General features: G+C 48.6%; 5 protein-coding genes across 5 annotated transcripts; 2 read left to right on the top strand and 3 right to left on the bottom strand.

The window, feature by feature from the left end:
- Positions 1 to 413: 413 nt before the first annotated feature.
- On the top strand, positions 414 to 3,606 carry CNJ03440 (hypothetical protein; the record flags this gene model as incomplete). Its single annotated transcript, XM_567423.1, has 2 exons — positions 414 to 3,082; positions 3,258 to 3,606. The coding sequence occupies exons 1-2, from the start codon at positions 459 to 461 to the stop codon at positions 3,604 to 3,606; spliced, it is 2,973 nt and encodes a 990-aa protein (XP_567423.1). The 5' UTR covers positions 414 to 458.
- A 1,239-nt stretch (positions 3,607 to 4,845) lies between these two features.
- Positions 4,846 to 6,621, bottom strand: CNJ03430 (conserved hypothetical protein). The gene is made up of 5 exons (XM_024658009.1): positions 6,292 to 6,621; positions 6,062 to 6,225; positions 5,858 to 5,976; positions 5,492 to 5,797; positions 4,846 to 5,406 (listed from the first exon to the last, which is right to left on the bottom strand). The coding sequence occupies exons 2-5, from the start codon at positions 6,064 to 6,066 to the stop codon at positions 5,378 to 5,380; spliced, it is 459 nt and encodes a 152-aa protein (XP_024513639.1). The 5' UTR covers positions 6,067 to 6,225; positions 6,292 to 6,621; the 3' UTR covers positions 4,846 to 5,377.
- Positions 6,622 to 7,236: 615 nt separating this feature from the next.
- Positions 7,237 to 10,036, bottom strand: CNJ03420 (myo-inositol transporter 1, putative). The gene is made up of 9 exons (XM_024658008.1): positions 9,489 to 10,036; positions 9,353 to 9,421; positions 9,079 to 9,296; positions 8,861 to 9,025; positions 8,721 to 8,806; positions 8,187 to 8,671; positions 8,086 to 8,122; positions 7,700 to 8,032; positions 7,237 to 7,627 (listed from the first exon to the last, which is right to left on the bottom strand). Exons 1-9 carry the CDS (start codon positions 9,621 to 9,623, stop codon positions 7,383 to 7,385), a joined length of 1,773 nt encoding a protein of 590 aa, XP_024513638.1. The 5' UTR covers positions 9,624 to 10,036; the 3' UTR covers positions 7,237 to 7,382.
- Positions 10,037 to 10,488: 452 nt separating this feature from the next.
- On the bottom strand, positions 10,489 to 12,237 carry CNJ03410 (expressed protein). Its single transcript, XM_024658007.1, has 4 exons — positions 11,731 to 12,237; positions 11,669 to 11,680; positions 10,898 to 11,594; positions 10,489 to 10,849 (listed from the first exon to the last, which is right to left on the bottom strand). The coding sequence occupies exon 3, from the start codon at positions 11,502 to 11,504 to the stop codon at positions 11,217 to 11,219; it is 288 nt and encodes a 95-aa protein (XP_024513637.1). The 5' UTR covers positions 11,505 to 11,594; positions 11,669 to 11,680; positions 11,731 to 12,237; the 3' UTR covers positions 10,489 to 10,849; positions 10,898 to 11,216.
- A 2,423-nt stretch (positions 12,238 to 14,660) lies between these two features.
- CNJ03400 (hexose transport-related protein, putative) lies at positions 14,661 to 17,657 on the top strand. Its single transcript, XM_024658006.1, has 11 exons — positions 14,661 to 14,858; positions 14,919 to 15,489; positions 15,543 to 15,599; positions 15,654 to 15,758; positions 15,828 to 15,912; positions 15,973 to 16,140; positions 16,195 to 16,329; positions 16,385 to 16,794; positions 16,858 to 16,992; positions 17,048 to 17,173; positions 17,227 to 17,657. The coding sequence occupies exons 2-11, from the start codon at positions 15,340 to 15,342 to the stop codon at positions 17,506 to 17,508; spliced, it is 1,653 nt and encodes a 550-aa protein (XP_024513636.1). The 5' UTR covers positions 14,661 to 14,858; positions 14,919 to 15,339; the 3' UTR covers positions 17,509 to 17,657.
- Positions 17,658 to 19,057: the final 1,400 nt, after the last annotated feature.

Here is a 19,057-nt window from a genome sequence, read left to right as displayed (position 1 = left end):
ACTTTTTTGTGGTTTATAATAGTAAGTAGCCTAATAATTATAACCGTCCACCGATTTTTTGAAAGCACCATAGTCAGAGCTGGTGAACGGTGGTTGGGCTGCCCGACAGTCGGTGGCAGTGCTCCCTAACCCCCTAACCCCCTAACACCCTAACCCTAAGGTCTTGTGAGGAAGAGGAGGTTGGATTATTTTTTCTTTTCTTTAAAAAGTTGTTTATTTAAGTAGTTTCTTTAATTCGGGCAACCCACACGACAACCCAATAAATTAAACAACGAAAAATGCAACCTCTATAACCCCTAACCCTTGCCGGTCTCGAACCATTGTCTGAAGCCGAGGAGGTGCTGGAGGTCGCTCAGGTTGTTGCCGAGACTGTTGACACGCTGGAAGGGACCCGGAGAACTCCGGAATCCGTTCCGAGATCTGCCGAGGAAGGTAGCACGCGAGTTAGGGAGCAAAACATGACAGCGCCGGAGGAGGAGCATCGTGGGGAGGAGGAGAGTAGTCATACCAACCCAACTGCCCCAGCAGGGCTCGAGAACGCGGTGAGCTCAACGCTGGGGCCTTCCCCTGGGACGTTGCCTTCCTTACTTCCGTCCCAAGAGTGTGCTAACGAAAGATTCCTGTTCCTTGCGCACCTGCCTGTTCGGAGCAAGCCTCTGCCCAACAACCTAGTTACCGACTTCATGGACGCCGCCGAGCGTTGTGCTCTTGCCTACATTGCACAGCCCTCGGATTCTACACTGCTGGCATTCCTCGCCCTTCCAAAGGTCGGCCTCACCCAGGCACTCGCTCCAGAACAGCCCCTCAGGCCGTCAACCTTCCTTCAGCAGTTCCCGCATATCCCCTGGCCAGAACAGCCACCCGCTCGTCGTCCTCCCAGCAATATTCGTCCAGACACCACCAAACAAGTCATCAAACTCATTGAGAATGGGCGCCTAGGTGCGGCAGAGAGGGTGTTGGAGGAGGATGCTTCAGTAGCCGAACTCGATCAAGGGGTCATCGACCAGCTCATCGCCAAGCACCCCAAAGGGCCGTCTTGTCCATTCGGCAATGCAGTTGGTCCAACTCCTGGTAAAGCTCCCGACATCGACACCATCCAAAAGGCCCTCGACTCCTTCAAGCCCGACACAGCACCTGGCGTTAGTGGCTGGTCGGTCCCTCTCTTGAAGACGGCCGCCAAAAGGGAGCCAGTCAAGCAGTTTCTCCAACTCCTCTGCGCCGCCATCGCCAACAACACCGCCCCTGGTCGCTCAATGCTTCGCACATCCCGTCTCATCCCCTTGAAGAAGGACGATGGCTCTATCCGACCTATCGCTGTTGGTGAACTTATCTATCGGCTATGTGCGAAAGCTCTCATCATCTCGCATTTCCAACCCGACTTCCTCCTCCCGTTCCAGCTCGGGGTCAAGTCAATCGGTGGTGTAGAGCCGATCGTGAGGCTGACAGAGAGAGTCTTGGAGGGTTCTGCCGGCGCTGAGTTCTCCTTTTTAGCCTCGCTCGATGCTTCTAACGCTTTCAACCGTGTAGATAGGGCCGAGATGGCAGCTGCTGTCAAGACCCATGCGCCGACGCTTTGGAGGACTTGCAAATGGGCCTATGGCGACTCGTCCGACCTTGTGTGTGGCGACAAAATCCTTCAATCCTCTCAAGGTGTTCGACAGGGTGACCCCTTTGGCCCTCTCTTCTTCTCAATCACCCTCCGACCAACCTTGAATGCCCTCAGTCAATCGCTAGGTCCGTCTACGCAAGCGCTCGCTTATCTCGATGACATCTACCTCTTCTCAAACGACTCGCAAGTCCTCAGCAAAACTACCCAATTCCTCGCCGACAAGCAGCACATCATCAAGCTCAACGAAAAGAAATGCAAGTTAATCAGCTTCGATGAGATCAGGCAGGATGGCTTCAAGATGCTAGGGACGATGGTAGGAGGTAAGGAGAAGCGAGCGGAGTTTCTGGAAGGCAGGATTCGGAAGGAAATGGCAAAGGTGGGCAAGCTCAAGGATCTTCCACATCAACACGCGCTCCTTCTATTACGCTTCTGCATTCAGCAAAATCTACGACACCTGCAGAGAAGCCTGCGCTCGGACGACCTTGTAGACCTATGGGAGAGGCTGGACACGATGCTATGGGAGGAGGTGAAAAGGATGAGGATGAGGCAGCGAGAGGATACAGCGGAAGAGGAGGCTCTCGGGAGATCGTTGACGAAGCTACCAGCGCGACTGGGCGGACTAGGTCTACTTTCCTTCAAAGATGTAGCCCCCCTTGCTTACCGCTCGGCAGCCGAGGCCTCCGACACTCTCCTCGATAACCTAGGTCTCCTTTCTTCGCCTGAGGAACCTCCAACTCCGGTCCCCCAACGAACTCGATGCGCAGAACTCTGGGAATCGCAACAGGAAGCCATCCTACATAATCTCGGCGACACTGAACGCAAGCGACTCACCGAGAATGCCTCCAGACTCGGCCGAAGTTGGTTATCAGTCATCCCTTACCTTCAGCCCCTGCGCCTTTCCAACGTCGAGATTGCCTCGGGTCTCCACGACCGCACCCTGGTCGGCTCCTCGATACCTGTCTGTCGCTTCTGTGGGTCGGACTCACCTTTGGGTCACGACGAGCTTTGCCGCGCCCGCAACCCCTGGACCCAGCGCCGGCACAATGCCATCAACCGCGTCATCTATCAACACCTCAAACAAATCCAAGGTGCCACGGTTGAGATTGAGCCCCACACGCTGTCGGGACAAAGGAGAAACGACCTTCGGGTCAGAGGTTCCAGCGCGCTGGCCTTCACTGACTACGACCTGAAGGTTTACTCCCTCGGGGACCGAGACGCGAGGAGCACAGCCACCCCCAGCACCCCCAACAGCAAACTGGCCGAATTCTGCTTGGACCGGTGCGTGAACTGGCTCGACAAGGTGGGTCAGGTCGTCTCGAAGAACGCTCCGAAAGTCACTGGTGGGGTCTTTAAACCGATCATCCTTTCCACTGGTGGCCTGATGAGCAGGAGCACAGCAGACGAATGGAAGGAGTGGAGGGAGGCGATGCCGGTGGGGGGGTTCGAGAAAATGGAGAAACGGATTGGTGTCGAGTTAGTAAAGGCGAGGGCTAGGACGCTGGTCTTGTGAGGAAGAGGAGGTTGGATTATTTTTTCTTTTCTTTAAAAAGTTGTTTATTTAAGTAGTTTCTTTAATTCGGGCAACCCACACGACAACCCAATAAATTAAACAACGAAAAATGCAACCTCTATAACCCCCTAACCCTAGCGCTCTGGCCTTCACTGACTACGACCTGAAGGTTTACTCCCTCGGGGACCGAGACGCGAGGAGCACAGCCACCCCCAGCACCCCCAACAGCAAACTGGCCGAATTCTGCTTGGACCGGTGCGTGAACTGGCTCGACAAGGTGGGTCAGGTCGTCTCTAAGAACGCTCCGAAGGTCACTGGTGGGGTTTTTAAACCAATCATCCTTTCCACTGGTGGCTTGATGAGCAGGAGCACAGCAGACGATTGGAAGGACTGGAGGGAGGCGATGCCGGTGGGGGGGTTCGAGAAGATGGAGAAAAGGATCGGTGTCGAGTTAGTAAAGGCGAGGGCGAGGACGCTGGTCTTGTGAGGAAGAGGAGGTTGGATTATTTTTTCTTTTTTCTTTAAATGTTGTTTATTTAAGTAGTTTCTTTCATTCGGGTAACACACACGACAACCCAATAAATTAAACAACGAAAAATGCAACCTCTATAACCCCCTAAGAGGCGATGCCGGTGGGGGGGTTCGAGAAGATGGAGAAAAGGATCGGTGTCGAGTTAGTAAAGGCGAGGGCGAGGACGCTGGTCTTGTGAGGAAGAGGAGGTTGGATTATTTTTTCTTTTTTCTTTAAATGTTGTTTATTTAAGTAGTTTCTTTCATTCGGGTAACACACACGACAACCCAATAAATTAAACAACGAAAAATGCAACCTCTATAACCCCCTAAGTTACGCTTACGAATCTACTGTAGGTGCCAGATGCTCTAGGGCTCCCTCCTCCGTCGACAGTGACTCCTCTGGACAGTTGGACTCGTCGTTTGACACGTCCTTTGGCTCCAATAAGGCAGGTCTTATCCTTGACGATCTCTGCGATGATCCCCCCCCAATAGTCAACAAGCCCGACCCTGTCGATATCGACCTTGAAGATATCGACCCAGAGTCGGGCGAGCTTACGTTGGCGGCCTTTAAGGACCGCCTAACGATGCTCGGGGTGCGGGTGAAGCTGGTCACTCGGGACCAGATGGGCGTCTTGTTGGCCCGGGGATGAAGGGACAGCTTCGGCTGTTGAGTGGGTGGACGAAGAGGAGGGGATAGCGGTTTTTGTTGTACATATTGGTTTCTGTTGTATATATGGTTTCTGTTGTATATATTGGGAGTTGGAATAGGCATCATCTTGTAAAGATATGTTACTTGTATGCCATACAATCACATGTCCAAGACGATCCTAAGAGTAGATACAATTACAGTTATAGATGTTTAATGGCAAGCAGATCAGTCCACGAGAGCAGCCACTGGCTGTTGCCATATTCCCCACGATGGATACTGAATTCTGGAGAGTGTGTACAGTGACAAAGGGAAGAGCCAGAGAAGGCGTGTTCCGAATTGTGGTCTCGCATGGATACGGCCTCACATCATAGCCGAATAGTAGTCATACATATCGCCTCCATGCGTGCTACATTGTACGTACGTACTGTAGAAAGACGCGGCGACAAGGAGTCAAGATGGTAATACGACGTAACTCGTTATTCGTTTTGCGCCATCACATTATTACTTCGTAGTTATCCTTCCTTCTTTTGTTTATCTTCTTTTTGTCACTTCATGTCTTGCCTGCCTTGTTGTAAATGTTGATTAGGCGCAGGAGAAGGTAGAAAAAAAGATTGGATTCAAGTTACAAGTCAGACTTGTTTCCGAGACAAGTTACAAGCCATTCTTTGTTAATCGATTTATCAAGCCGAAGCAATCAATGATTTGAAAGCTGGAAGTCACAACATATATACAGCCTAGATGATGGGGCAGTAAACATTGATGTCTGCATATTCGCTTTCGCCTTCTGCTTTTGATATATCTCACAAGGACCTTGCGTCACTTGTCACTTGCCGCTTCCTACTCTATTGCCCAGCAGTCCTCGCCAACTTGGCAGTCTCGCTCGGCCATTCCTTCCTCACCTTATCAATCCACCCCTGCCCCACCTTGCTCTCCTCCCATGGCATCCTCTCACTCTCAATCTTCACATCCCTAATACACCTCGCAACCTCGTCTGCTTCGTATGACATCCCATTGTTCCCATCATGAAGAGGATGGTGGTGAATGATGGAAGTGATGGTCCTTTGGGGCCGGGAAAGCGGAAGGGTTCGGGGATGGATTAGAATGTCTCGAATTGGAAAGCGGGGTCTATATGGGAAGAAAGGGGAGGGAGAAGGATTAAGTCAGCGCGAGGGAAAAGGGAATAAATGAGGGAGCGAGAGATGGAACGTACAGGCAACAACCAAATCTCCTTCCTCACACTGCAAAACCGCGGCCAAATTCTTCTGTCCGGCATTATCCAAATCGGCATCAACATTCCCTGGCAAAGCCCCTTCCACTCCACCAATCACCTCGAATTGATATCTACTCCAGAACGAGGGTAAATAGTTTGATGGGTGAAGACCACCTTGGGGTTTATCGGCGTTGAGAGGGTGGCCGTGGACGAGGAGCATGGTCCAGACAGATGGGTAGGCAGACATATCAAGGAGCGAGCCACCGCCGAGAGCTGGGTTGACCATTTGGCTGGTGTCGGCCGAAACTGATATGGTATCAAATTAGTAATGATTATGGATTGTTAGACAGCGATAAGAGAGCGTACCGCCTATGTCCCAGCCCATGGAGAAATCGGCAAAAAAACGCTTGGGTTTACCGAGAATACCGGACTTGATGACTTCTTCAACGACGTAGGCGGTGGGTTGGAATCGAGTCCACACAGTTCTGCGACGTTGCTCATCAGCATACATGCTTACAAAGGAAAAGATGGAAGAGAGTAAAAGGAGAAGGAGACAAACAAATGACTCACTCCATAAAGATTTTGTTTTCCTTAGCAATCTTGATCAACTCGTCCAACGCTTCGACTTCGAAATAAGCAGGCTTCTCGAGGACGTGTGTACCAGCCAACAGAACGCCTTTTGCGTTACGGTGGTGGAGGACATGTGGGGTGCCTACGTAGACGGCTGTAACATCCTACTTGTGAGAGCAGTACGTCAATACGCCTTATCATAGCATTTAAGATGATCCCAGATTGCGTACAGGATCGTTGTATATTTCCTCGTAAGTGCCCCTCGGTTTGGCACTACCGGGAACACCATTCCTCAGTCCCCAAGCCCATGATTTCCCCTCGCAGCTTTCATTGAGCTTGTCAAGGAACGATTGAGCGGAATAGACGGAGCAGGAGCCGACAGCGGCGATCTTGGGTGGTTGACATTCTTAATGTTATGGCAGGCCGGGTCGACGACAAGGTCGTGGGCGAAGGTAGTGGAGATGTCACAAGTAGAGATGATACCCCAGTTGAGAGTGAATGGTGCCGTTGTACGTGTCTGTGTGTAAATAAGATGGGCGTATGAGAATAAGATTCTCAACGGGAAGTGGTATGATAAATAATTTTAATATTTAGATGGGAAGATATCCATCTCCTGGCCTCGGTGACTTTCGGCTCCAGCCGAGGGCTCCTTCTTATAAAACCTTACGTAACATATCATCGTTATCAGTGTCTCCATCTTTGTAAATGAGAGCGAATCCGATCGTATGATCAAGAAAAGAAGTAATGATGCATGATGTATGATGTAGGGATCTTGATATATATATTAGGCAGTACAAGAGCTCTGAGCGTACATCGTGCCGAAGAACAATAAGGAATATGGGCAATAATGCCGAAGAACAAGAGAATAGAAAGGTACGAAGAACAAAAGAGAAAGACAGGCACGCCGGGCTATCGCCGAATTTAGGGGTGCGTAGGGCGGATACCCTCCACTTCCAACACTTTTTTTGTTTGTTCCTTCCGCTCCATATACGGGAAACGTCTACGTACATCTCATGTTACTCCATACGTTGGTATGTACACACTCCTACGTTGCATAGCTATCGAATGGTACCGATGCCCAAGCATGATTGTTGTCTCAAACATACGCAGTAGGACCACTTTATCCAAGCCCCACACTTGCTCGTACGTAAACTGCTGATGCATATCATAGAAGAAGATTCAATATATATCTATCACACGCATACAGATCATATATATGTAAATACAAGAACTTCAGTTAGGAACATTTTGAGAGCCAAAACACTAGCACATATCAAGACCCCACGTTCACTTGTCACACTGGACGTCCTCAAGCTGCGGCTTAAACCGAGACAGAAGGTTTTCTTTTGCCACCCTTCAAACCCGCCATAAACTTGGAGAGCTCGGCAGGACTGACCGAAGTCGACTTTTGCTGACGAGCTTCAATGTGAGCTGTGGCAGCTTCGGCGAGTTCGGCATCATGGAATCGTTTTTGAGTCTCACGTCGCTCTTTGCGCATCTGAATAGATCGCTTAACTCCCCAGTCGTTCTCAAATAAAATGGACGTCTCGTCGATGGACAGTTCTTCTATCGATGGGAAGGTGAGGCCATCAGTATTCGGCCAAAAAAGATAAAAGCTAGCATATTAAGAGTACTTACTGGCTTCTGGGAAGCAGAACACGACGAACACAAAGCCGATCACACTGAGACCGAGATAGAAACCGTAGGTACCAGAGGGTGTCATCGTTTCGAGCTCCGAAAGATAGGAGACGGAGACAACGAGGTTGGCAATCCAATTGGCAGTGGTGGCGACACCACAACCCATGGACCGTACTTCGAGGGCCAAATATTCAGCCTGGTACCAAGCGATATGACTGTAGCTGAGACCGTAACCGAGGACGAACAAGACGATACCACCAATAACAACACTGACGTTTGTCGTGTCATAGGAGTAAGAAGTGTCGAGGAATCCGCCTGTCGGCTTGCACATGTCTTCGCATGACGGTTAGAGATGATGGTAGGTCAATCGAAATAGTACCACTCACAATAGAAAGCAACGATGTTCCACACAAGACCAAGAAGCTGAAGGGATGTGAGTTAGTCATTGAAAACACGCATCAGAGTAGATGAAAAAAAATATATATACCATTATTGGCACACCAAATAACATTAACCCTCGTCTTCCGACTTTGTCAACAAGAGACATTCCAATTAATACAAAAACCGCGTTGGTACTGGCAGGGATAAGACCACCCAGGGCTGGATTGGACAGACCAAGGAGACCGAAGAGAGTGCCTGCATAATAGAGAAGGGTGTTGAAACCAGAGAGTTGACAGGCGGCTTGAATAACACTGACACAAGTGATAGATCGCCGGTAAGATCCAGTCTTCCATACTTTCTTCACTCTTTCCCAGAAAGTGGTATCAGACTGAAGCGCGGTTGTGGCAGTGACGTACTCTTGAGCGACGCGGAACTTGTAGTCGATCATTTCAGGAGTAGCAGTAGGGTAGATATGCTGGAAGACGGTACGAGCACCGTCGGTATCCCCCCTGAGGATAAGGATACGTGGTGACTCAGGAAGATAGTGGAAGAGAAGCAGTTGAAGAACGGAAGGGACAACGCCCAAAGCAACTGGTGATGCGTTAGCGGACCAGTAAATAGGTGTATGATGCATATTTACAAAGTAATCGCCACCCATTATGCAGGTTCTGTACACCTGCACCGATTGCGTCGGCGACCACCTGACCGAAGGGAATAAAGAAGGCACTATGCTCCAGCGTCAGCTGAAGTCCACCCATATATAATACCTATAAAGCTCACTTGATACCAATACATCGACCACGCACAGCGGTAGGCGCTGTCTCAGCGATGAAAAGAGGAGCAATGACAGATGCGCCACCGACTCCAACACCAAGGACAATTCGACCGACAATGATTTGCGGGACAGAGTAACTGCATGCAATGATCACGGCACCGAGGGTAAAGCTTTATAAAGAAGGTAAGTGGGAGTGTACAACACTGTCGAAAAGATAACTTACAAGACGTCAGAAATCAAGATTGCCATCTTTCGTCCAAGGCGATCACCCCATCCACCAAGGATAGCAGAACCAAAGATAGCCCCGATGGTGGTACCTGCAGTGATAATTTCTTGCTGTGAAGAGTTGAGTGCGCTGCCACCGAGGTCGGTTCCCACCAAAGGCAATGCGACACCAACGACACCAGTGTCATAGCCGAATAGGAAGCCAGCGATTGCCGACTATTAGGAATCAATTAATGCCACTTTATACTAAAAATACGGGATGATGCACATACGGCAGCAACTAAAAAGCAAAGATACCATGTTACTTTATCTTCACCTTCTACACGCACAAGGTTTTCATCCTAGGGAACAGGTGTTAACACCTGTTTTACACGTCCATGTGAAATATAAATATAAATATAAACTCACTATCAAATGACCACCAAAGCCAGGGAGATTAGGCGGTTCTTGAGAGCCTTTGACATTTTCAATTTCCTCAATGTGATCAATAGCCTTGTTTTCCAGAAAGCTATTATCACGATCCTCAATGTTAGTTGCGCTCATAAACGTTTAGGCGGAGCTTGTTAATTGAATATAGTTAGTTGATCGAAAGTTGAATGTTTATTAAGTGGGAGGCGAATAGTTGTTCTTTATTAGCATGCAGAAACGTTCCGTTCTTCTATCTTCCTGAGTTATATACTATTCTTGACCAGAATCTTACTCTGATGAGACCGTCTGGCCGAAGATAACAAGACAATCTTCAATAATCTTGGACGTTGCTGGTCGATTGCACTGATGACGCAACGGTTGTCCATCAATATGGCGCATATTTTTTGCGGGCCCCGCGAACCCCGCGGACGAACGGTTCAAAAGTTTACGTCTTCGGTCGGCTGTTTTGCGGATTGTTTTGCGCCGCTTGTTTGGCAGCTTGTTTGCGGCTCGTTTTGCTGCTGTTCTGAAGATAAAAAAAGGACCGAGATAGTGCATCGACCGAGATAGTGCATATTTTTGGACTCCCACGAACCCGGAGACGCCTATGTCTTCGGTCCGGCTGCTTTGCGGCGGCTTGTTTTGCGGCTGTTCTGAAGGTAAAAAAGGACCGAGATATGATGGTGACGTCATTCCCCGAGGGGCCCCGTTGGCTGTGAGGATCCGGTGACAACCTGGGTGCGCCCAGTTCATGTCAATACTTCGATATTTGATAATAAACTGTGAGGACACTTGACACATGGGACGAAGGATGTATGGGACAGGCAGCTACGTGGAGATGTACTCCTAGAAAGGTGAGGACGAAGGCAATTTCGAGTCTAGAGAGGAAACAACTTGATTTACTACGGCGTCCGGTCTAAGGCTTGGGCACTCGCGCAATTATGATAACTGTAGCGAGGCGGTATGTAGGGTTAATGTGATTAAATCAGTTTCGTGTTCTATTTTATTAGGTTGATGTATACTCTATGAGTACTGTACAGTACAAATACTTCCGTTCTTTCCCTCCGCTCTTACTTGTTAAACGTCCAACTTACGTATAAGCTGCTTCCAACTTTTCCTCCGCCACTCCCTTAGGCGTTAAATGAAGTGGAGGAAAAACAGCAGGACTTACACCGAGCTGGACAATCTTCCAGGTGTGCTCCCAGTCGATGACTCGCTTGGAGAAACACCAAGGCTCGTAAGCAATCTTCACAGGAGGATTCTGCTTCGCAATGAACTCAGCGAGCCAACGTATGTCCTCGGCAGTCTTTTCTTCAGGCGCGTTGGCCTCGGCATAATCGTTAGATCCAACCTAAAGTACACTAACTGGTCAACACGCAATATCTTGCGGACCGAAAGATATTACGTACTTGGAGCTGCTCGACACCGAGCTCGGAACAGAGAGCAACTACTTTTTAGCCTTTCGCCAGACCCACTCGGCACACTTAGAGCCCTGGGGATATCCGTCAAACTGGTTGAGGCTGGAGAACGAGACGGGTCATACCATACTTAGCGACGAGCTTCTTGAAGTCTTCAGCCTTCGCGTAGAGGGCTTCCGTTCATCTTGCTAGGAGGATAAGTATGGACTTACCTGCAAATCCCCCTCCGTTCACAGTGTATACCCTGCACACCAACACCTACCTCTCGATGCTCCATGCTCGATGGTGGGTTCTTGGAGCCAAGGGTATCTTATCGCATGCAGGCTACAAGACAGACTCCGAGAATAGGAGAGAAAGTCGCTAGATGGGGATGGAAGGGGAAGGGATCAGCTCGGAAACGGGCGAATGGCGAGCGGATAGAGAGTAGGACAACAACAGAATCGATTATGGATGGGAATGGAAGGACAGTGGAGTGGAAGGGAAAGGTGTTCGGGAATTTAGATCTTGAATTCGGCGGCAAGCCAAATGGATTGCGAATGAATTGCTTCTTCTTCTTCTTCTTCTTCTTCTGTTGATTTGGATTCCGGGCCCTCCGCATCGGCTTCCGGATGTTTATAAGAGAAAACTATCGCGATATCGGGAATTCGGATACCGGCCGTAAGCGATCTTGGTCGACTATGAAAGGGGACTTTAGGTGATAGGATAATCAAGTCAGCGCAAAAACGATGCCGCAAAATTCTGGAAGAATATAAGACTACTCACTCTCCTCGGTTGCTAGAAAAGGTATGTCAGAGACGACCGGTTTCAAAAGATTCTGGACCTACCGTTGTCTGTTCTCGCCTTGGAGGGCATCAACTGATTTATTATCTTACTTGTGTCCGTGTCCGAAAATGGCATTGACATACCGCGGCTCTTCAAATAGCCCATGTCCTCCGACTTAAGGGTGATACTGGCATAAGAAAGCCAGATTCGCGTGCCCAACAATATTCGATGGAGAACAAATGGAGCATCCGTGTTCTATATTCGTCCTCTCTGGTTGCATCATAGCACAGGGCGTTGAAAAGGCCCTCGTAAGACCTTTTTCCCACCTAGCGCTCGTCGGCATATACTCGCGTTCAAGCAGGTCCCCGATACGCTGAGCACGATGTTCGGGAGCAGGGGGTGGTTGACGTTCGGTGGCTTGCGGTTCACGAGGCATACTGTTGGCTGGGCGGTGAGTCAAGGTCAAATAAGGAGGGTATTCCTGGTAGAGCACGAGAGCAAGCGGATAAAGGACAGAGAGGTTTGACACAAGAGGCAAAAGAAAGGTTGAAGAGAGTCGTTGGGTGACGAATCGCGAAAGTAAAGTAAGTCGGCCCAGTTCTGCTGTTTCTATGCTCCGCCTGGCGCTTCTCGTTCTCAATCTCCCAACGGCTTTCACCGCTCTCACGCATCCATCCGCCAAACACTCCACTTTCTTATCGCCTGTCAAGCCAAACTAGCAGAGATGTGTCATGCAATACCCTCCAAGACGTCCGTGCGACCCTCCGGTCTGCATCCGACTTTACCCCTCCTCTACAACACAGCGTACCGTCTGCATCTGATTTTACCTCTGCCCTTCAAGGCAACAAACCACCCGCATTGGATGAACGGTACGTCTCCGTATCCAGTGCTGTCAAGGATATGGGATGAAGAGCTGGATCTAAACATAGACATTTCGATGTGAGCTTTGACGAACTGAGTGTTGTTCCGCACTTGTGGGCGACACGTGCCCATCTGGCTGGTCATCCGACTGTGTACCACTGCGAATACTATCTCAGAGAACACATGGGTGCAGTTGATGAAAAACGTCAAAAACATAGGATGCGGATTCCTGCATATAGAGATTGAAGTGGGTAGAAGTGGCGTGCACGCAGTCGCTATCCGTGTTGATATCGTATCCCCACTTAGGTCACCGACTACTTTTTCCCAGCCGCCTTTTTTTCACAGCGAATCGAAACGGATATGGGCGAAGCTCCGAAGCATTGGACGAGGTCTTCGGCTGTGCACACCCCATCAATTTTAATCATCTTTTTTGCTGTATCACTTTTGTAAGTGTGTGTTATGATCGCCCTGAGGGAAACTGTGGATGAGGTTTTGAAAGCTCAGCATTGCTTGCGGGATGAGATACCGGTCGATCGGGGATTGCGTTCTTTCCCTGATCTTGTACTGTTGGTGAGTTTTACGACTATCATCTACTGTAGCGTCGTTAATCATTGCTTGTAACTTATCAACAGCTCTCCACTCCTTCCTGCCACTTTCGTTTTGCCAGTCTCATTTACCCTGACATCCCGTCTTGCTTTCCGTTCCGCCCGCCTGAATTCTTTCATCCGGACGCCAACAATTACATTCAACGTTAGAAACCAGTTCTGAAGGATTGATAAGGAGAGCTGGAAGTCTGGAACGGCCAACGAGAGCAAATACTGGCAGAGAAATAAAAGACCTATCCCATCAATAGTCGTTCTTGCGCTTTCCATGGATCCATCCAAAAAAACAAAAACAGTAGAACAAGATGTGGGACCATCCGTGAGAATTTGGTGTAGATGGTTTTAACTTGCGCACCCGCTTCTTTCATTCGTCCGACATGGTATAGCAACTTACCTTTCCCCTCATTCGTTTCCACTTGCCGATTGCCCCTTTCACTTTAAATATCTGCGTCCAAAAGAAAAGTGTCAGATAAGGTGCTGAACCGGACGGTGGTGGATCAGCACAGGGGGAAAAGGTGGGAACGAAGCAGGGAAGGAGTATTGCTCGACTGGTCAAGCAAGGTGTGGCTTAAAAGGAAGTCTATACGCGCTTACCTACAAGGGTCCGGATGTGAGTAGGGCGCTGTGAATTTGGCCTTTTTCGACCATTTTCAAACAAAATTGAATGAAATATGGCGTACATACACGTATCTGCTGTTTTTTTTTTTCTCATCCCATGTTGTAATCGGTAGTAAAAATAATACCGTAGAAAGAGGTGAGCAGCCAAAAAAGCTCAACAAGTAACCTTTTTATGACGATGGATGAGAATCGGTAGCATCGGCCGCCATAAGATTGTAATTGTCATCATCATGGTCTCAATGTTCACCCTGAAGTGTAATAAGCCGATAAGAGGATAGAGGGTGTGTCTACTATAATTCGACTCAGTTCAGGAGGCCAAGTTGCCGGCGGCCTCGGTCCACAATTGCCGCACACAATCGACGATACCTGAAGGGAAACTTTCGGGAAACCGTGCAAAAATTCGGCAACATACCCGGCAACATACTCGGCAACAGTTAAGGCAACACGCACGGCCACGATCGAGGATTGATTGATACGAACTTTTTCCGCATGATTTGATATGCTATTCTTCGACAGTTTGGTTTCCGGATACTTGCTACGTACTATGATCTATTCATATTGGTCGGATGTGATTATCTCATCCTGCAACACGTATGTATCTGCTGTGTGTGTGTACCCGGCGGTCTATTAATGTACACGTTGCTCTTTGATGATTTACAAACGACACGTATATCATTCAAAGAATGTGGAGGGAGAGGCATCCGATTTGTTCGTGTCAAGGAGAAAAAGGATCGGTGGGCCCGACGCGGGAGATGGAAATGAAAGCATAATCTGTATGTTGTAATCTTTGCCGACCAGCTTCTGTTCCTGATGGAAAGATTAGAACACTGTCCTTTGGCGCGATTTTGTAAAACTACGTCACCGTAACCACGCCTCCCTAAAATACGGAAATTCAACACCGCATCAATTTCAGCTATTGACTAAACGGTGAATGACTAACTAAGCCAAGTCCACGAATATCCACGGCGCAAAAAGGGCATTGGCCTGTAAGGACAGAAGAGGGATGAGGGGCTCGATGTGTTTCGAGGCGGAGTTCAAAGAGGGGCAAAGGGGGCGGGGCAGTGAAAACTCAGGGAAAACAAGGAGCCTTCTACTGCGGGAAGTCTGTGGTCAATTATCCCACCTTCCAAATGAGTAAAAGGATACTAATAATGTTTCAATAAATATAGGGCACCACATGGCGCTGATAGCTGCCTCCACATTGCGGAGTATTACCGCACAAAATATAATCGAAGTCATTACCAAATACCCAAACAAACCAACTGCTCTCTCTCCATGGGTCGATTAACTAAGGATAATGGGGGCATGACGAAGGTACGTGGAAGCCTGAGCAGGCGTCTGTCAACACAATTCGAGATGCTCTCCGGGTGACACAATCACATCCGGCCCTCTCGGCTGTCCTCCATGATAATAAGAAAGACTCGAGGGCGAATCTCTTCCCGACCTCCTTCAACGAGTTATATATATATATATATTATATTGCCACTCAATCTTCCAACCACATAACAATAATTTACATCGTCTCAAGAAATCTAGCTGGAGAATACATTCTATACGCACACACCAGTCACAACACAAAAAACAACAACAATGGGCGGTGGTGCTGCTGCTGGTGGTGACTTTGATGCTCTCCTCACTCAAAACCAAAATGGAGGTTGGCGGGGTCTCTTCAATAACGGCCGAGCTCTTGGTTTGGCCTGTTTCGCTTCTATCGGCGGTGTGCTATATGGTTACAACCAGGTATGTTAACCATTCCTCGATCACCTGCCATCTGCTCACATTCTACATTACAGGGTGTTTTCGGTCAAGTCCAAGTCATGTACAGTTTTGAGCAGCGATACATGGCTACTGTAAGTTCTCGCCAATTTCTTTCACACTGCATCTCCTAATTCTTCCGTCTGCAGTTGGACAACACTGACACCAAGGGTCTCTTGACCTCTATTCTCGAACTTGGTGCTTTCCTCGGTGCTCTCATGGCTGGTCCTCTGGCTGACAGGTTTTCCCGAAAGGTGAGCGATTGCGTCTTTTCTTTTCTTTCCTTCCTTCCTTCCTTTCCCACCGCTAACATGTTCACTCAGTTCTCCATTTCCGCCTGGTGTATCGTCTTTATGATGGGTACTGCCATTCAAACCGGTGCCAACTCTAACGTCGCGTGCATCTACGGTGAGTAAAACTTTTCGCGGTTATCCCAGTGATGACGGCAGTGCTCACACTTAAGTCCAGCTGGTCGATGGTTCGCAGGTATGGGTATCGGTGCTCTTTCTATGCTTGTTCCTATGTTCAATGCCGAGTTGGCTCCTCCCGGTATTCGGGGTTCTCTGGTCGCTCTTCAACAATTGGCCATTACTTTCGGAATCATGATTTCTTACTGGATCGGCTACGGTACTAACTGTGAGTAACTTTTGTCGGATTCTAGTGCCAGTACCAATTAACGCGGTAAACCAGACATTGGTGGTACCGGTGCCGGCCAGACTACCGCCGCTTGGCGAATTCCTCTCGGTCTCCAGCTCGTTCCTGCTCTGGTTCTCTGTGTCGGTTCTTGCTTCCTTCCTTTCTCCCCCCGATGGCTCATGCTTAAAGGCAAGTGCTTGTCTCCTGCTTTCAATCGACATATCGCTTATCATCATCCTGATAGGTCGTGAGGAGGAATGTCTTACCAACTTGGCCATGCTCCGAAAGTCTACCGAGGATGCCCCCGAAGTCCAGTACGAGTTCCGTGCCCTTCAGGCCGAGCGTCTTGTCGAGCGTGAGGCCGCCAAGGAGCGATACGGCCAGGAGGACGTCAACTTCCGAGTCACCATGGCCGAATACAAGAGGTTGTTCACTACCAAGCCCCTACTTCACCGACTCATGCTTGGTGCCGGTTGCCAGACTTTGCAACAATGGACTGGTATCAACGCTATCATCTACTACGCTCCTACTATCTTCGAACAGATCGGTCTTAGTGGTGCCGGTGCTGGTGGTACCATTAGTCTTTTGGCCACTGGTATCGTCGGTATCGTCCAGTTTGTCTTCACTATCCCTGCCGTCCTTTTCGTCGACAACGTGTGTACCCTTTTTTTTACAATGACTCTCAACACATTTGCAGTAACTGACAGCCTGGTATAGTTCGGTCGAAAGCCTCTCCTTGCCTGGGGCGAAGCTAACATGGGCATCTCTCACGCTATTATTGCCGCTATCGTTGCCGTCTACGGTGACAAATTCGATACCAACAAGAAGGCTGGTAACGCCGCTGTCTTCTTTGTAAGTCGCATGATACTAGCAGACAATCGAGCAGCCGCTAACGGTTACATATCAGATCTACTGGTACATTGCCAACTTTGCCTGCACCTGGGGTCCCTTAGCTTGGGTTGTATCCGCTGAAGTCTTCCCTCTCGACATGCGTGCTAAGGGTATGAGTGTCTCTTCCGGTGCGAACTGGATTGTACGCCTTCTTCAGTATGTTGCCACTGTCAACCTCGCTAATCACCATTATAGATGAACTTCACCGTGGCCATGGTTACCCCTCACATGATCGAAAGCATTGGCTACAAGACTTACATCGTCTTCATGTGCTTCTGTGTTGTCGGCTTCTTGTACGCCATCTTCATCCTTCCCGAGCTCAAGGGTCTCTCTCTCGAAGAGGTCGACCAGCTCTTCCACGACACTTCTGGTGCTGAGGACCGAGCACGACGAGAGCGTATTGCTGCCCAGATTGGTTTGGACAAGGTTGCCAACCAGATTCAGCACCAGGAGAAGGCCAATGATTCCCAAGTTTAAAGAAATGTTGTTTTATGTCTTCACTTCGTTCTCGAGTTTCGCCGTTATAGTAGCATCTTATCAAGCTGGGTAAGTAGGTAGAATTTAGAATTTTAGAGTCTTCATACTGGTAATGCAGCATTAGCATTTATGTTATCATCTCATTCCACGCAGTCATTCACGGATGGCTGATCCTCAACGTCGGTTATGAGCAGCATTTGTCGATTCGTCTGCCATAATTATGTTATCCACTTCATTAAAGACTCTCAATCTTCATGCCACATAATAAAATAACCGGAGGCAACCCTGGCGAAAATTATGCCCATTTCTCCACGGGTCATGAGTCGGGATTCAATCCGCGACGCTTAGAAGTTTCCTCAAAATGATTAAATGGGTTTTGGAAAGTCGAATCGTTGTCCTCTTCAGTATCATTGAAATGCAAAAAAGCCTCTGACTGTTGGCATCTGGTCCGATAGTAGCTTCTTCCGGAAAGTGGGCCTGGGTTCCGGTTGTTCAACAATCATGGTTTGGAACCAAAATATTGGCCGATCGGGAGGATGGAGCCCAACGAGAAAGAGCGAGGTCGACAAGTTCACTCATTGCTGTGGATAGATCATTGATCACATACGAAAGAGGGTAGAGGAACCTAACATGATCGCGCGAGGGAGGAAGATTATATTCGAGTCCCTGTTTCTGCCGGCGCTCAGCATTTCTGCGAGACATATCAGTATAAATAAGCTGTTTTATCATTTTGAATGAGATGATACATGCCAAGTATTCAGTTTGACTAGAAGGTCGTGGTCAACTGTATAGTGCTGCTATTGGAAAAATTGGTTTGAGCTGTGTCAGAATTTAGCCTTACAGATCTTCGTGAAGCCCAACTCCCGCCCAAACCTCCAGCGCCGTCATGTCATAGGCCTCTTCCCCCATTATACCGCCATCTAAGCCATCAGCACCATTGCTGCCATCATTTCCCAGCTTAGTACCAGATGGACTGAAAAAAAAGCCTAAGCGTTGGCCTCTCGATCAATGCTCGCAAAGGCTAGCCAGTCAGCCGAAAGACACACTTTCCTGGACAACTCACAGTCTTATCCATACATTTCCAGCCAATGAAACTTTTCCCTCGAGCATTTGATATCATCTTGTCGATAAATCATAGTAGAACTGAAGTCATTGATCACCGGGCGATATGGCTTGTGTCCGCATGAACTGAAGGGTGTATTCGTAGGGTAGATAATCCGGGGAAAAGAGAACATTGATACTGATATATGCTGGAGAGATGGCTAACGTAGTCATCTTGATAAACTCAAACTACTTAACTGGGGCCGTAGTCGATATGGGAGGACGAATGATGAGACGAACAAAATACCGCTGTTCCATTGATAGCGATTAATTATGGGTGCCGAAAAAGCTCGTGCGGGAGAGAAAAGCGGAAATACAAAACATGGTGTCTCGATTTACCATTTCTATGGCGACACCAGAGAGTAACAGTGGTGGAAAGAGGTGCAATGTAAATAAATGCACCGTGTGTGTACATCAAAACGAGAAATAAAATGAAGTCAGAATTGGC

This window comes from Cryptococcus neoformans, assembly GCF_000091045.1.
Source record: "Cryptococcus neoformans var. neoformans JEC21 chromosome 10 sequence".
NCBI lineage: Eukaryota > Fungi > Basidiomycota > Tremellomycetes > Tremellales > Cryptococcaceae > Cryptococcus > Cryptococcus deneoformans.
This window is presented reverse-complemented; position numbering and strand designations above follow the sequence as displayed.